We start from the raw sequence: 15028 nt of genomic DNA on the forward strand, positions 1-15028 counted from the left end.
TCCTTAGATGCGATTACTATAGACATGTGTAAAAACAAGTGAGTCTTTTCGGTGTCTTTTTCTGGGGTGATAGAAGGGATGGTTATTCTGCTTAATGGGTCCCCTCCGCTCACCTTCAAGCTTTGTAGTTTTCTTGTTCCGTTGCAGTGGTTCCTGCTGCTATTGGTCCGATCCTGCCCCTGCCCGGCTTGGGTTTTACCGGACATTCTCTCAGGAAATGTCCCTTCTTCCCACAAAATAAACAAAGACCTTGTTTCCAACGATAGTTCTTTTAGCTAAGCGTCAACGAGGCGCAAACCGCTCCGATATCCATCGCTTCCGGCACCCAGGCAGTTTTTTCCCCGTGCCCCGAGTGTTCATATGGTAAAACCGGCTTTTCCTTCGTCCGATGATCCTCTTTTCGTTCTTTCATCCTGTGATCCAGGCGCAAAGCGAGTTCAATGAGTGCGGAGCAGGTACGAGGCTGTGGATCGATTTGAGCCAGTACATCTTTTAAGTCATCATTCAGGCCTTGATAAAAAAGGGCGGATTGTTTGTCTTCAGGCCAATCCGTTTCAGCCATCAAATGGTGGAAGTTATTCAGATATGTCACCAAATCTGAACCGCCTTGTCTTAATTTCAGCAGGTCCCTATCAGCCGAAAAAGTTTCAGCCCTCCTGTCAAAGGTTTTCTCGAAAGCAGCACGAAAGTCATCCCATGCATATAGTAAAGGGTCATCTCTCCTTACAACAGGAACAGCCCATTGGGCAGCCTCACCCCCTAAATGTAAAATCAGAAAGGCTACTCTCGCTTGATTTGTGGCAAACATCTTTGGTTTGCACATAAAGTGCAATAACACCTGTGTTATGAACACTTGTACTTTACTGTTGTCACCGTAAAAGCATTCTGGTGGGGCTAAGGGAATTTGAGCGGGCTTCTCCACTGTAATTGTGGTAGAAGGAACCTGGCTCCCCCCTCCCAGGGCCTGGGGCGTTTAGGTTCTGTCCATTCTGGCTTTCAATTGGGCATTCTCTGCTCTGGCAGCCGCCACTTCTCTATTGGAGGCTGCAAGTTCGACTTGAACCTGCGCCAGAGCAGCCATTACATCGTCTAGCGTGGTCATGGTGTTTTCCAGCACAGCCGAGAAGAGAGAATATACTTGGGCCGATAATTCTGTCAGGCTCCGCCTCTATCTCTTCGGAACTGTGCTGAAAGACCCACACCTTCTCCCAAAGAACTACCCCAATGTCCGGATTAAAACACAGACCATCGAGGCAGTTCCACCGGGGAGGGAAAGGAGGGGAGGGAAAGGAAGGGAACAGCGGGGAGGGAGATCTGGAATGACAAATGAACAGGCAATTAGACTAAGTCCCCCCCGCCTTTTAGGCCTTTTAGAACGCCTCTATCTCTTCGGAACTGTGCTGAAAGACCCACACCTTCCCCCAAAGAACTACCCCAATGTCCGGATTAAAACACAGACCATCGAGGCAGTTCCACCGGGGAGGGAAAGGAGGGGAGGGAAAGGAAGGGAACAGCGGGAAGGGAGATCTGGAATGACAAATGAACAGGCAATTAGACTAAGTCCCCCCCGCCTTTTAGGCCTTTTAGAACGTAGCACTCCTTGCAATCCTGAATGGATTTCACTCTACTAAATCATTAAGGGGATACTGTGGAGGGAGTGTGCGGGAGTGTGCGGGTGTACTGTGGAGGGAGAAAACTTCTGGTTAGCAAGGTTAGGTGGCCAGAAAGCACCAACTATTACGGACAATTGAAGTAAATATACTATATGTATTGCTCCTGCTCCCTTTATCCACGAATACTAGACGTGAGAAGCAGATATTTGTCTCTGCAATCTGCCAGTAGTTGGGAAACAAAGAATCATTTTAAACCAGTTTTTCTCTTTGTTGCCTTTGGCTTTAATGGGTTCATTTGCACCCCTTCCCACACTGTTCTGATTGTCTACTCTATACGCATGATTTTAATTTGTTTTATTTAGCAGGCATTTGGTTACCGAAGATGTTTTCATATGCCCTTTATTATTTTACAGATGTTTTCATACTAACAGTTGTTGTTGTTTTCTCGACAAGGCATTGTATTGTAAACTATTGTAAATTGATATAGTATACAAAAGATGGAATTGTACAGCTGTTGTCAAAGGATGATGTTCTGTTAAACATTCCATATGAATGCTATTGAAAATTAACAATGGTTAATTTTACTGACTGCATTACTACTTGCACATCCATGTTCAATAAGAAGTATATTAATGCCCTCCCTCCTAAGACTTCCTATAGACTGTGATTGTCATGCAAACAGAATGGGAGCACTGTTCTTGAAATGTAAATGATACGTATGCTCCATAGTGACATGCCTTGCATTTCATGTTCTGACTTGTGTCTGCATTGTATTCAATTCTGTTTAGAATAAATATTGCGTTACATAGCTAAAAAAAAATATATATATATAACACCCAGTCATAAATTCCAAGTGAATAGGATGAAAGTGTACTACATTTTATACCACAGCTATGAGAAAGAGAACAAGTACACATGGGGAAACTTACACTTTGAGAAGTTGATTGCAGGGGTTAATGGAACCTTGACTGACTCGCTGGTCCGGTTATTCTGCAACTGAGAGAGTCTTCTGGCATAGGACGCCACTTCTCCAAAGTTCAGGAACAGGTTGGGAACAGACTGAAAGTGTGCTCTACACCTAAAGTAACCCAATGCGGCCTGGGTAAGGAGGGAGGTTGTGGCTTCACAGCCAGAGCTGCCGACTTTGGAGCTGGGGCACCAGGTTTGAGTCTCCGCGTCGGTTCAGCATCCTGTGATTCTGGGCAAACCACATAATCTCCCCGTGCTTGCCACATAATGAATGTGTCCCTGTGTAACTTAACTGGTGCTCATGTAAAGCGCTCCAATACCTTCAAGGCTAGTTTGTGCTATATAAATTTGCAAAATAAAAAAAACAAGCATTTGCAATGCAATAAGTCTCGCATTAGGAAAGTTTGAGCTAATGGTATTGTAAATGACAAATTTTTTATTTATGTGTTAGTTTTGAAAATAGCTTATATCAATAGCTTTATCATTTCCAATGCCAATAATTTTAACTTTCGCCAATGTGACACCTATAGCATTTGCAATGCAATGTGTGTTGTATTTACGTGACTTAGATGTATTGATATTACAAATAACAATCTTTTTTAATAATTAATACTTAAATAAAAGTTATTGTAATTTATAATGGCAATAGCTTAAACTTTTGTGAAGATTATGTTCAGTGTATTTTATTGTGACGAAATACAAGAACAGAAGTGAAATATTAACATCTTTTTGTGACATTTGTAATAAAGCTTGAAACATTGAGAGAACATATTTGAACCAGTTGTCGTTGAATGGTTGCACAGATTGATGTTGCGGTGGCGCTGAGAGATGTTGTGGTGGCGACGAGTGATGCTGTGGCGTTCAGTGATGCTGTGGTAGCATATAGTGATGTGGTGCCCCTGAGTGATGCTGTGGTGGTGCTGAGTGATGCTGTGGTGTTGCGATAGATAGATAGAGTGGGTGCAATAGATAGATAGAGTGAGGGCGATAGATAGATAAAGGGAGGGCGATAGAGAGATAGAGGGAGGGCGTTAGATAGATAGAGTGAGATAGATAGATAGATAGATAGATAGAGTGAGGGCGATCGATAGATACATAGATAGAGTGATGGCGAGAGATAGAGTGAGTGCAATAGATAGACAGATAGAGTGAGGGCGATAGATAGACAAATTGATAGAGTGAGGGCGATAGATAGAGGGCGATAGATAAATAGATAGATAGAGTGAGGGTGATAGATAGATAAATAGATAGATAGAGTGAGGGTGATAGATAGATAGATAGAGTGAGGGCGATAGATAGATAGAGTGAGGCGAGTGTGATAGATAGACAGATAGAGTGAGGGCGATAGATAGACAAATTGATAGAGTGAGGGCAATAGAGTAAGGGCGATAGAGGGCGATAGATAAATAGATAGATAGAGTGAGGGTGATAGATAGATAGATAAATAGATAGAGTAAGGGTGATGGATAGATAGATAGATAAATAGATAGAGTGAGGTCGATCTTTTTTGTTCTATCCTATGCTTCGCCACAGATTGAGTTTGAATCTATTTATGACCCCTACGTGTGATATGGCTTGTGATGTTGGTTTTTAAATTCGTAATAAAGAAACAAACTGACATAACAAAACATGTCTGTAACGGAACACAATCTCACCATTCTACTAACACAAAACATCAAAAAGATGTAACACACACCTTATGCCACATAAACCACGTGAACAATTGTCACTATGTTCAGAGACCAAGAACACACTGCCATGTGAGTGTTTTGGTCAATGTGTTTACATAGCACAAAGGAAGGAAAATGAAGAGAAGTCTGAAGGAACACAATAAGAGTGAACATTATTAAAAACCCTCACTCATGTCCCTGTTGGCTTAAGGTCACAGTTTTCAGACCTGGTTAGGTGCTTCTGGACACAACATACCAAGGTGGAGGTTGTATGAATGATCGGGGTCTGGCACTCTGTGGAGTTTATAGTGCAAATATGAACCAGGACTTACACCAATGGGGGAGGCGGGGGGGGGAGGGAGGGGTGAACCCCTCACATGAAAACAAACATTGGGAGTTAGACAAAGCCTCCAGTCCACGCTGATGCTAGCAGGAGGTCAGAATCATGAAAATGACTCTTGAAGATTAAACAAGACAAAGGGAAGTGGGATAAGGGAGGGGGTGACAAATGGTGAGCACTTTCGCGGCCGCTTTGATGTTCTCAGTGGCCACGCGGCTCACTGAGAAAATAAAGGGGGCCGCGAAAGTGCTCCCAAAGGCTGCAGCCTGACAAATTGTGCACGCGCCCGGCGCACATGCACTGTACCTCATCCGCCTGCAGCCTTTGGGAGCACTTTTGAAAGCCCCTTACTTAACTCTCGCAGAACAACGCATGCGCGTTGGCTCAGCGAGACCTAAAAATTACAGTTTTGCCAATGAGATTAGTCCTGTAGTGTGCACTGGGATTGACTGATGGCTTTCTGTCATTCCTAGGTAGCTTTATAGGCTCATCACACAACGACCTGGGCGACCATTGGAGGTTAAAACACACCCCTTCAATGGCTGTCACACGAAACAATGAAAATTACGGATAAACAGCGTCCGTTAACGGAATTTACGGAAGGTTGGTCACCGACCGTCACCCTAGTGCAGACTAGCCTTTCGAATCGCGCGCCAAATGGAATGAAGGCGCCATTTCGCTTTGCGCATGCGTAATTGTGAGTTTTAATTTCGGTAGGAATGAGCATGCGCCCGGGGAGATGTCTTGCCCAGCGCGCATGCTCAAAAGAGAGTGCCTGTTGTGCGCATGCGCATTGAACCCGAGTCCTTTTCCGCGTGGTTGCCCCGGAAGCAGTCGGTGCTCTTGTTTCCAGCGGTTCTTTTCGTCCTGGGCCTTTCCTGGGAGAGGGTCGCGGCTGTTGCCCGGGGACGGAGCCGTCGCTGCGCTCACACACGAGGAGTCCCAAGGAAGCGAAGGGTGGGGGTGGACCACCAGGGACCGGAAAAGGGCGAGTAATGTTTGAAACAGACTCTTGTCCTTTACAGTGTTATTGGAGCGCCTGGTAGACATAAGGGGGGAAAAACATACCTAAGGTTCAATTAATGCAGTACAAAGGTGAATAATTGCTAATAAAAAAAATAGCGGTATAAAAGAGTGTTTTACCGGTATTCGCAGAAACCCACCCTCATCGATTCTGCTCAAAACGGCGGCACGTACCTGATTTCCTTGTTGTTGACAAAATGGCTGTGTTGAACAGCGGCGTTCCATATTGAGATAACATACCAAAGGAGGCCGCAGGTAACTTTGTACAACAAACACGTTTACTCACACAAGAAGACAGCCTCCTAGTCAGGAAATCTGATGGCACAGGTTTCCATTGGTTCTACACACTACCTTCCTACCTGCTGAACCACATCCTTTGGCCATACTGTGGGGGTTGGCAAATTGGTGTTCAGATCATACGTTAAGGTGTGTGTTGCCTTAGTCCAAACCTTCTGTGGAGTCAGTGCCAGCCTGTTGGGAATCAACAGTCCCCAGACAAATGCAGAAATATTCCACAATTCCAAAAATGGAAGAATCTGTACTTCGAGCCTACAAGGTCCGTGCAATGCTGATGAAATACATTGCATACAAACACTCGCGTACAATGCTTCTTTTATTCTTCAATTATAGAAGTTTTATGTAATACTTGTCTGAGGGCTTTTATTACACACAGTGCATGGGCGATTAACAACCTATATTCACTGGTAACTGAAAAATCGAAAATATTTCACAGTTCTTTGTGAAATATTGCTTTCATTATTATAATCCAAGCATGAAATCACTCTACAAACCTTTGCAGACATTTACTATTGTCAGAACTACTGTGGTTATGGTGCATAAAGAACAAAATTATGCAGCGAGGTTATCGAAATTCTGTGACCAAGGGAGGAAATGTTGGACATTATTTGGCAGTATGATTTTCATCAACTTGAGTCTGAACCATCTTATTTTTAAATCTGCGAATTTTGTTGCCAATCAGTTAATAAGCAGTAAATGCTGCAGCTACACCGTTGCGTAAATGACTGGGCCCTCTAATAAGCAGTAAATGCTGCAGCTACACTGTTGCGTAAATGCCTGGGCCCTCACCATTGTCCTTTGTTTTATCAACAGTTTATTCATGAAAGGTAAATAAAACGTAACTATTATAATGCCAATCAGTACCCACTGTTAGCTCTTTGAAGAAAATATTTTTTCATCATAGCTCCCCTAAAGTACACGTGTAATATAAAAACTACATAACTTTGCAGTTTGGTCCAGTATTGCCATTGAGGGATTCTGTTGATATCATAAGCCAAGTATCTAAAAATACACTTTTGGGGGTAGAACATTGTGATTTCATGAAAATAATAGTTTTTACATAAAAAAAATTGAATTAAGAAAGTAACCCCACTGCGCATACCCAAAGAACGTGCACAGTGGGGTAGGCCACCTGTGTAGGGTGGTGTGAGGCTCGTGTCCAACCCATGCTACGCACAGCCTTTGGCTTGCCCAACATGGTAGTGCCCTCCAGTATTGACAAAGGCAGAAGACCATGTTCAGTTGTGTTGGCGATCTCCTACAGGTTTGCTGCAGCAGGCAATGTGGACAGAACTGCAGCACGCAGCTGAAGGCTGTAAGCAGTGGATGTTGACTGCCCGCTGAAGGTCAGGAGCTGGTCCTGGGTAGGCCTTTCAGCCTACCCCTATTGTGCAAGGCGTGAGGCATTACACGGTGGGGGTAGGAAATAAAGTGTGTCACTTACCCTAGAAAAATAAATGTGGTTGCGCACACCTCTCTGAAATCCTGTATTCCGGTAAATAGAACAGACTTAACTTGTATGCAGGCACTCTAGGGAGAGGTTGTCTGCCCCTTAAATTGCAGAATGTGAATGAGTGACAGGTAGCGTTGATTTTTGGGTGTCAAATAATTTTGTAATCAAGAATATTGTTTTGTTTATGTTGTATACATTTTTGTAACAGATTGTTAAAAGAGTCTACGACGATTTAATTTCAATTTTTGATTGGTCAAATAAATGTCTGAGGACATGCAATAATGAGTAATTTACAATAGCATAAATGTGATTCATTGTTTATTTTGATGTATGACTGATAATGTGATGAGTTAAATTTACGCTGAACTTACCCTAGATAGTCACTGAAAAAGCAAATACACTCAGTGAGGTTTATGGTAACAGCTGTTGATCTTAAAGTTTTAACAAGGCAATCCTTTGGATTTATTCATTACATGCCAGTGCCCGCTTGGGCCATGATCAGTTATTTATCAACAAGAGTTACCCCGGGGGTTATACAGGGGCCATGTACTTAAATGTAATAATTCAGACAACTTAACATACTAATTGATAAGCCACACTAACCATGATTAAATCACAACTGTAGCCCATTCTCACCATTTGTTCTCTCCAGGGAATGTGCCTGATAAACAAATTCTAGTCATGTCACAAATTATGAACGTGCAACATAAGTGATCAAAACTGTCATCAAGATACTAGATGGAAACAGGTCTGTTTTCCAATTACAACCACAATCATATTATTGCTTGAAATGTATGTGCTTGTGAATGCGTGAATTTATTTCCCATATATCATATTAAAAAAAAGTGCAGAAATTGATAATGCATGTGGTAGGTGACGGAGGTTCAGGGTCCCATCTGCAGCTCTTCTGACTGGCTGTGACACCACCCTTTCATATTTCTGTTACTGCAGGAGAAGAGCTCACAACAGAAATGTTCTCAGGCAGCATCAAAGAAGAGGAAGGGGCCTATACGATTGCTGATCAGACCCAAGAGGAGTTTACAAACTTTTACACTCCAGCCAGTAAGTCCTCTAATTCTATATATCATATTGTGGGAATATAGAACCTATTATGAAACTCAAATGGATCAATTTGGAGTGATGATGCAATTATGATTATTGAAAGGTCACTTCTACAGTCAAGCTGGCAGATACAGGATGTCAATATGTTAACCAAAATTATGACACAGTAGCGCCTAAAGTTCACAGTAAGAGAAACCTTTTTGCAGTAAAAGAAACTGCAATCTTTAGCTGTGTAAGACTAGCAAATATAAATGGTCGGAGTGCCACAGTTATCTAGCTATTGAGACCAGGCCCAATGCAACCTAGGAAAAGATAAAGTAAGGAGTTGGCAGGAAAATATTAATCCTTAGTACCAGCTCCAGGATGTTGTGCTGGCTTGCAGTTTCAACAATTCAGCAGCTCTTTAAGCAATTATAAAAGTAACAGTAACCCAAGGGCGACCCATATTGCCAGAGCTCCCAAGCAGATTTCATTGTTTATCACAACATTAACTTCCAAGATAAAACGCCATTGTGCTTCTGTGACCTCAGTTTATCAGCAATATGCCGGGAAGCTGGAATGTGCAACAAGAGCAAAATGGCAGCCTTTGCTATGTGTCCTTCGTTTCATAGCTGACTTTTGTTTTGTTTACACTCCTAAAAATCCGCAAGGACGCTGTTGCGGGCACTCTCATACACCCACAGTGACTGCTTTCCCTTTCCGCGTACATTATTTGGCTTAACTGCTAGAAGTGCAATATATCATAAAGAGTCGGTGCGGGAGCACACTGCTTCACCTCCCAGCAGAGTCGCCCCTGAGCATCATGGTAGATGCAGTTCAGATCGACAAGCGAGTACACTTGGAAAGTCTTGAGTGTTTCACCAGGTGGGTGCAGATTAGTGCTGGCCATCTCTGGACACGTGTTTCTGAATTATTATTCGTCATCAGCAGAGATTAGGCAAAATTAATCGGGGTTGCTGAGCAGGCTGCCGTATCCTTGGAACGTAGTATCTCTCCAGGCGCGCAGGTGCCTCTCCACGAGCTCGTCAGCCCACAGCGGCTCGAGGGAGCCTTTAAGTAAAGAGTCGGTGTGGGAGCACACTGCTTCACCTCCCAGCAGAGTCGCCCCTGAGCATCATGGTAGATGCAGTTCAGATTGACAAGCGAGTACACTTGGAAAGTCTTGAGTGTTTCACCAGGTGGGTGCAGATTAGTGCTGGCCATCTCTGGACACGTGTTTCTGAATTATTATTCGTCATCAGCAGAGATTAGGCAAAATTAATCGGGGTTGCTGAGCAGGCTGCCGTATCCTTGGAACGTAGTATCTCTCCAGGCGCGCAGGTGCCTCTCCACGAGCTCGTCAGCCCACAGCGGCTCGAGGGAGCCTTTAAGTAAAGAGTCGGTGCGGGAGCACACTGCTTCACCTCCCAGCAGAGTCGCCCCTGAGCATCATGGTAGATGCAGTTCAGATTGACAAGCGAGTACACTTGGAAAGTCTTGAGTGTTTCACCAGGTGGGTGCAGATTAGTGCTGGCCATCTCTGGACACGTGTTTCTGAATTATTATTCGTCATCAGCAGAGATTAGGCAAAATTAATCGGGGTTGCTGAGCAGGCTGCCGTATCCTTGGAACGTAGTATCTCTCCAGGCGCGCAGGTGCCTCTCCACGAGCTCGTCAGCCCACAGCGGCTCGAGGGAGCCTTTAAGTAAAGAGTCGGTGCGGGAGCACACTGCTTCACCTCCCAGCAGAGTCGCCCCTGAGCATCATGGTAGATGCAGTTCAGATCGACAAGCGAGTACACTTGGAAAGTCTTGAGTGTTTCACCAGGTGGGTGCAGATTAGTGCTGGCCATCTCTGGACACGTGTTTCTGAATTATTATTCGTCATCAGCAGAGATTAGGCAAAATTAATCGGGGTTGCTGAGCAGGCTGCCGTATCCTTGGAACGTAGTATCTCTCCAGGCGCGCAGGTGCCTCTCCACGAGCTCGTCAGCCCACAGCGGCTCGAGGGAGCCTTTAAGTAAAGAGTCGGTGCGGGAGCACACTGCTTCACCTCCCAGCAGAGTCGCCCCTGAGCATCATGGTAGATGCAGTTCAGATCGACAAGCGAGTACACTTGGAAAGTCTTGAGTGTTTCACCAGGTGGGTGCAGATTAGTGCTGGCCACTCTGCTGACGAGGAACAACTATTCCGAAACACCGGTGTCCAGAGTTGGTGCTGCAACCTTGCTACAAACACACTTTTCATCGATATAGCGCACACGCTATCTAAAGACTGCATCTACCATGATGCTCCTGGGGCACACCTGCTGGTGGGTGGAGTCGGAGTGCGACCCATTCTGTACATGCAATATATCATGATACATTTATATTACACCTCAAATTCAAGCAATTGGTCAGATCACAAGGACTTGGAGACACACACAATGGTCTCCCAGATAAAAAACAATGGTGGGGAGGAGCAGCCATTTTTGCTCGGCTGATCTCTGTAAGACAGCGAAGAGGGACACTGGAGGATAGCAAAGTGATGAACAAAACTATCCACTCTGGCCAGCTATACTGGAGTCCTTGATACAATGTCTAACACTGATAAATATTGTCCCGAAAAGAGGGGAAAGAGTAACTTCTGAAAGCTCTTTTTCTGTTGGTCACATAAGGTTTTGCAACCGTTGTGCTGATAAGCCAGACCTAACAAGCATTGGCAAAGCCAATAGATCTCACCGCTGGGACCTTATAAGTGCTTAGCCATGCAACAGTTGATGTTGTTGCACCAATGATATTGTGCTTGATAACCAAACACCCATTGTCCCAAAGGCGAGACCTACTGGCTATGCCAATGCTAGTTGGTATTTGCCACGAAGCATGGAACCACTATCACTGTGTGCCATTTCTCAAGAATCATTCCCACCGTTCATAGAATGGCCTGCGAATTTGCCTGTACACGTCTAGCGCTGGGACACACTTTTGAGTAGCTGTGTTCTTTAGACATTTCCTCATTCCCTCTTTCATGTGCGCCCCAGTTTTATTGCCCTTCTGACGGCAAGAGGATTTTCTTAAGGAGGTGAATTTACTCTGGTGATGAGAACCGATCTATACATGGTGCTGAAATATATTATTTCATTCATTGCTATAGATGTTGCAGATGCAGCAGGGCTGTTCGCAAGGTAAGCCATAATAGATTCTCCGACATACTATGATCCATTAGATTAATTAAAGTGCTGTTAACATACATAAAAGTAATGATCTTGTTTTTTACACAGTTTTATATAGCGTGAACTTGACCCGAAGGTATGTGTCACAGCACTTTACGTGAGCACCAGTTGCGTTACACAAAGACACATTAATTTTTGTTAGGCAGAGGGAGATTAAATGATTTGCCCAGAATCACAGGATGGTTCCTCCGATTTGAGATCGACCTCACTTGCCACATCCTCTCCCAATTAAGGACTCTTCTCATTTTCGCAACAGACAGTGCGTGCGTTAACTGCGTACGTGCCTCACCTAGACAGGAGTTGATTACCAATACCAAAGACTAGGGAGATGTTGTCGGAGGGAATAACCATATACAGATAGCGGAGACAGTTTGTATTACAGCAGCTTGGCACTGAAGTCACAGGTGCACAAATCTCCACTATTAACACAGAAATTGTAAACGCAATAATAGGGCATTACCCAGCTAAGCTAAATGAGATCTTATCTAGAGGCTGATGGGATGCTCCATACTCAACCCCACAGGATGAACCCAGAATTAGGATTCTGTAGTAGGGGATCTCTGTGTATAGTCATAATCTAGTGAATAGTCCCGCCCATGTGCGTGGACCCCGGAGCAATCAAAAATAATCTCTTACAGTGTCAAAAAATGCAGAAATGCATAGACACTTAAGAGAGAATTTAAAGACAGATAATGCAGCCTAAAAAGGCTACACTGTCCAGTACTTCAACTAGAAATTCCACCATAAAATCCACAAAACAGCAAAGCCTGTACAGATTTCCCTTGCCTTACCAGCAAAATCCCTCAGGAATGATAGAGAGAAGAACCTGGACAGACAAGCCCCATAGGCTGCCATTATGTGGCTCAAATAGGATACTGTGCCTTTAAGGAACCTTCCAGAACCTTCTCCAAGTATCCCAGAATGCACAGCAGGTCCAACTTAGTTTCAGTTCTTTTTTCCGGCTCCTGCAAGCAGGTCCCTGGAGCATTGAGCTCTCCCTTTTCAAGGGTTTTTGTTGGTGTTTTTTCACTAAATTCGATTTTTTTGTACTGTTAAAGTACTTTGGTGACTTTCTTCTTGGGTTTCTGCACTCTTTGGTTGTCCATAATGCCAGCATTATTTGACAAGTGCCCGGAGTGCTCCAGGAAGAAGGCCAAGTCAGACCCCCATGAGGTCTGTATCCTCTGCCTTCCCTCTTCCCACATCCCTGAGGATTGTGTGATCTGTAGAGGCTTCTCTGGCAGGACCCTGAAGGACAGGAGGAAGTTCAGACTTCAGGGACTTGAAGAAAAAAGATTGAAGCCTCGAGGTGGGTCTGGAAGGGCTTCTGCTGCCCATGCTGAGGCCTCTGGGGGGCTCCCCAGGGGCAGGAAGTCCAGCTCACGTCCGAGATCTCCGTCTGGGTCAGTTGCTATGACCACGACGTCGAGAGGAAGGTCCACGGCCAGTTCCCGGTCTCCCCAGGGCTCTGGGTTGAGAAAACGTCGCCCGTCGACGTCGAGGGACGTTTTCAGGCCGCCGTCGAAGCCGGTGTCGATTTCCTCGTCGTCGGCATCGAGTGGACGACATCGGAGGTCCCGGCGTCGGCGCTCGCCGTCGAGGCGACACCGCCGTTCGCCGTCGAAGACGTCGTCGTCGAGGGGATCCTCGTCGTCATGGTCGCCGTCGAGACGGGAGAGGTCTCCGGCGCCGAAGAAGTCGACGTCGAGGCGATCAAAGAGGTCGACGTCGAGAAGGACGAAGAGGTCGAGGTCGCCGTCGAGGCGCCATCGCCCGTCTTCGAGGTTCATCCATCTGGTCGGGGTCGACGTTGAGGCATAGACACCGCTCGACGTCGAGGAGTGTGAAACGGTCGACGCCCAAGGGCCGATCGACGTCGAAGGACCCACGGTCGACGTCTGAGCACCGTTCTTCAGCGTCAGGAGGTCGTAAGGACAGGCCCAGGACTGTGGGGGGCTCCCCACAGTCTGGACAGGGTGATGGCTCGCCGGGAACGGCGTATTCCGAGGTGTATACCCCGAAGAAGCCTACTGTTCCTTCTCCTCTGCCTCCTTTACCTAGGGGTCCACCTCCGAGGGCTCCGACCCCTCCTCCATTGCCGGCTCCGCAGGCCCCGGTTCCGGTTACCCCTCCTCCCCCGGTTCCACCGAGGTCGGTGTCGATGCCCAAGTACCCGACGCCTCCGAAGAAGACTCCTAAGTCGAAGGTTCTTCCGAAGCCTAGGGCGTCCGAACCAAGGAGGCCGACGGAGCGTCCCAGACCCAAGAGATCGAGGTCTCGCTCTGGGAGAAGAGACAGATCTAGGAGCGGACACGGATCTTCCTCGAGATCCAGGCATCGCCATAGGAGACATAGGTCCAGGTCCCGTTCTGCCTTCGGGACCCGTTCCTACTCACCTACGTTGTCAGATTCACCGGAGACTAGGGTGTCCCCGATAGATGACATTGACACGTTCCAGGAGGTTCTCCTGCGTGGGGCGGCGAAGTTGGGGATCAAGGTTACTGCCCCTACGCCTTCGACTTCTGTGATCTTTGAGACATTGCATAAGAAACACCTGTCTCGCCCCCTACTGCCTTTGGTGCCAGGACTCCTTGAGCCGGCTGAACAGCTCTTCCTTACGCCGGCGGTGGTGAAGTCTGCACCTTCCAGGCTCGTCAAGAAATACAGAGCTCCTGAGTCGGACCCGGCTTTCTTGAGAAAGGACCCGGCACCGGATTCGGTGATTGTGACGGCGGCTCGGAAGCTCCATGCCACCTCCCCTGCATCCACCGTGCCTCCGGATAAGGAGTGCCGCTGGATTGACTCTGCTGGACGGAAGGCGTGTGGGACGTCCTCCACAACGATGAAGGCCTCCAGTGACTCGGCGTTGTTGGGTCGATACGACCGGGCACTGTGGGACTCCATGGAACAGTTTGCGGACCTCGTTCCGCACGACCGCAGAGAGGACTTCATGGAGATCGTCCAGGAAGGGATGCTGGTCTCTAACCAGGCCATCAGTGCCGCGGCAGATATCTCCCTGCTGGCCGCGCATGGATACTGCCACGGTATTAACCAGAGACGCCATGCTTGGCTCCGGTTGACGTCGCTTAAGCCTGAAGCGCAACAACGTGTGGCGAATCTGCCGTTTTCCGGAGACACTCTCTTCGGGAAACACGCGGATGACGAAATGGCCAGGATGAAGGCCGAGGCTGAGATCCTGACGGCGGTGGGCTTGGAGAAGCCCAAGGAGAAGAAACCCTACCGCCAGTTCCAGCGACGGTTCGGGTCGCAGGGTCGAGGAAGGGGACAGACTTCTGGGCAACATCAGCAGCAGCCACAACAGCAGCAGCAGTACAGAAGGCCCTTCCAGAAACGCCAGGGGGGTAGAGGTAGACAGCAGTCCTCTACCGCGACCAAGGGCCCGGCCGGGTCT

At 46.6% G+C, this 15028-nt stretch overlaps 1 protein-coding gene across 4 annotated transcripts in view; it reads left to right on the top strand.

Annotated features, from left to right (window-relative positions):
* The first annotated feature begins 5413 nt into the window (after positions 1–5413).
* LOC144772342 (uncharacterized) overlaps positions 5414–15028 on the top strand; it is a 148332-nt gene continuing 138717 nt past the window's right edge. For 2 of the 4 annotated variants that reach the window (XM_078656594.1, XM_078656591.1), the window contains exons 1-3: positions 5604–5870; positions 8018–8113; positions 8317–8427. In XM_078656594.1, coding sequence (XP_078512720.1) covers positions 8104–8113; positions 8317–8427 — 121 coding nt within the window. In that variant the 5' untranslated portion in view covers positions 5604–5870; positions 8018–8103. Of the gene's footprint in view, positions 5581–5603; positions 5871–8017; positions 8114–8316; positions 8428–15028 lie in introns of those variants that run through there. The other 2 variants (XM_078656592.1, XM_078656593.1) reach the window with 2 other exon arrangements.

This window comes from Lissotriton helveticus, chromosome 8, assembly GCF_964261635.1.
Source record: "Lissotriton helveticus chromosome 8, aLisHel1.1, whole genome shotgun sequence".
Lineage (NCBI taxonomy): Eukaryota > Metazoa > Chordata > Amphibia > Caudata > Salamandridae > Lissotriton > Lissotriton helveticus.